The sequence below is a fragment of the Sinocyclocheilus anshuiensis genome, unplaced genomic scaffold (genome assembly GCF_001515605.1).
Source record: "Sinocyclocheilus anshuiensis isolate Anshui unplaced genomic scaffold, SAMN03320099.WGS_v1.1 scaffold655, whole genome shotgun sequence".
NCBI lineage: Eukaryota > Metazoa > Chordata > Actinopteri > Cypriniformes > Cyprinidae > Sinocyclocheilus > Sinocyclocheilus anshuiensis.
Window position 1 is genome coordinate 472979 of NW_015548221.1, and position 913 is coordinate 473891.

The 913-nt window shown below is 37.6% G+C and overlaps 1 protein-coding gene across 13 annotated transcripts in view; it reads left to right on the forward strand.

The window, feature by feature from the left end:
• LOC107654223 (phospholipid-transporting ATPase IB-like) overlaps positions 1 to 913 on the forward strand; it is a 71766-nt gene that overhangs the window by 67168 nt on the left and 3685 nt on the right. For all 13 annotated transcript variants that reach the window (XM_016441209.1, XM_016441210.1, XM_016441212.1 and 10 more), the window contains 2 exons: positions 440 to 528; positions 669 to 773. In XM_016441209.1, the coding sequence (XP_016296695.1) occupies positions 440 to 528; positions 669 to 773 (194 nt within the window). The remainder of the gene's footprint in view (positions 1 to 439; positions 529 to 668; positions 774 to 913) is intronic.

The following is a 913-nucleotide window of genomic DNA, read 5'->3' on the forward strand; positions in this document are numbered from 1 at the left end:
ATTGCATTTTAGTTTTTAATTTTATTTCTTTTATATTAAATAAATAATATAAAAAAACGAAATAATATATTAAATACAATTATAAAATTGTATATATGTATAAAAATATCCTGTGTATAGATAGATTATTTTGTGTATATATAATGGGTTTTATACAGGTTAGAGCAATGAGTTTAAGTAGTAAACTTTAAGAAGTGACTCATTAGGGTGGAAAAATACACTTCTAATTGGGCCATTAAACAGAGACTGGGAGGAAGAACTAGAGCAAACAGCAGACAGTAGAGTTAGGTAAACAGGGTAATTGAACTCTCCCACAGGTCAAAGATGACGCTGTCAGTCAACAGCTGTTGCAAGGAGAGAGAAATCCAGCATTGATTGGGTGTTGCGATGTTTGCAGAGCATTGATTTGAAATTGATGATCTGTTTATCTTCGTTTTAGGCTGGCAGGGTGATGCAGTGCTGGAGCTTCTGGCTGGGCCTGATACTGGTGCCAACAGCATGTTTACTCAAAGATGTGGTGTGGAATGCGTGAGTAATGTACCACACACATACACATATCAGTGTATTTATGGAGAAAATACAGTGTGATTTGGCGGTATGTATTAGTGACTCACATAAACAGACTGACAGTTTTTCACTTTGTCTTGCTTGTGTATGTCTGCATGCAGAGGGCGGCGCACAGTGAGGAAGACTCTGCTGGAGGAGGTGCAGGAACTGGAAGCTCGGGCTGTGGACCCTGGGGCAGCCGTCCTCAGAGATGCCAGCGGCCGCAGGTATGTCCCTGAATATGCCTTGATGTAAACCAGCCTTTCTATAAACTCCCCTGTAATACCTCAGGTTGATTTGCAAGTTGTTTTAATTTATATTACCATATATATATATATATATATATATAATTTATTATAAAAATATA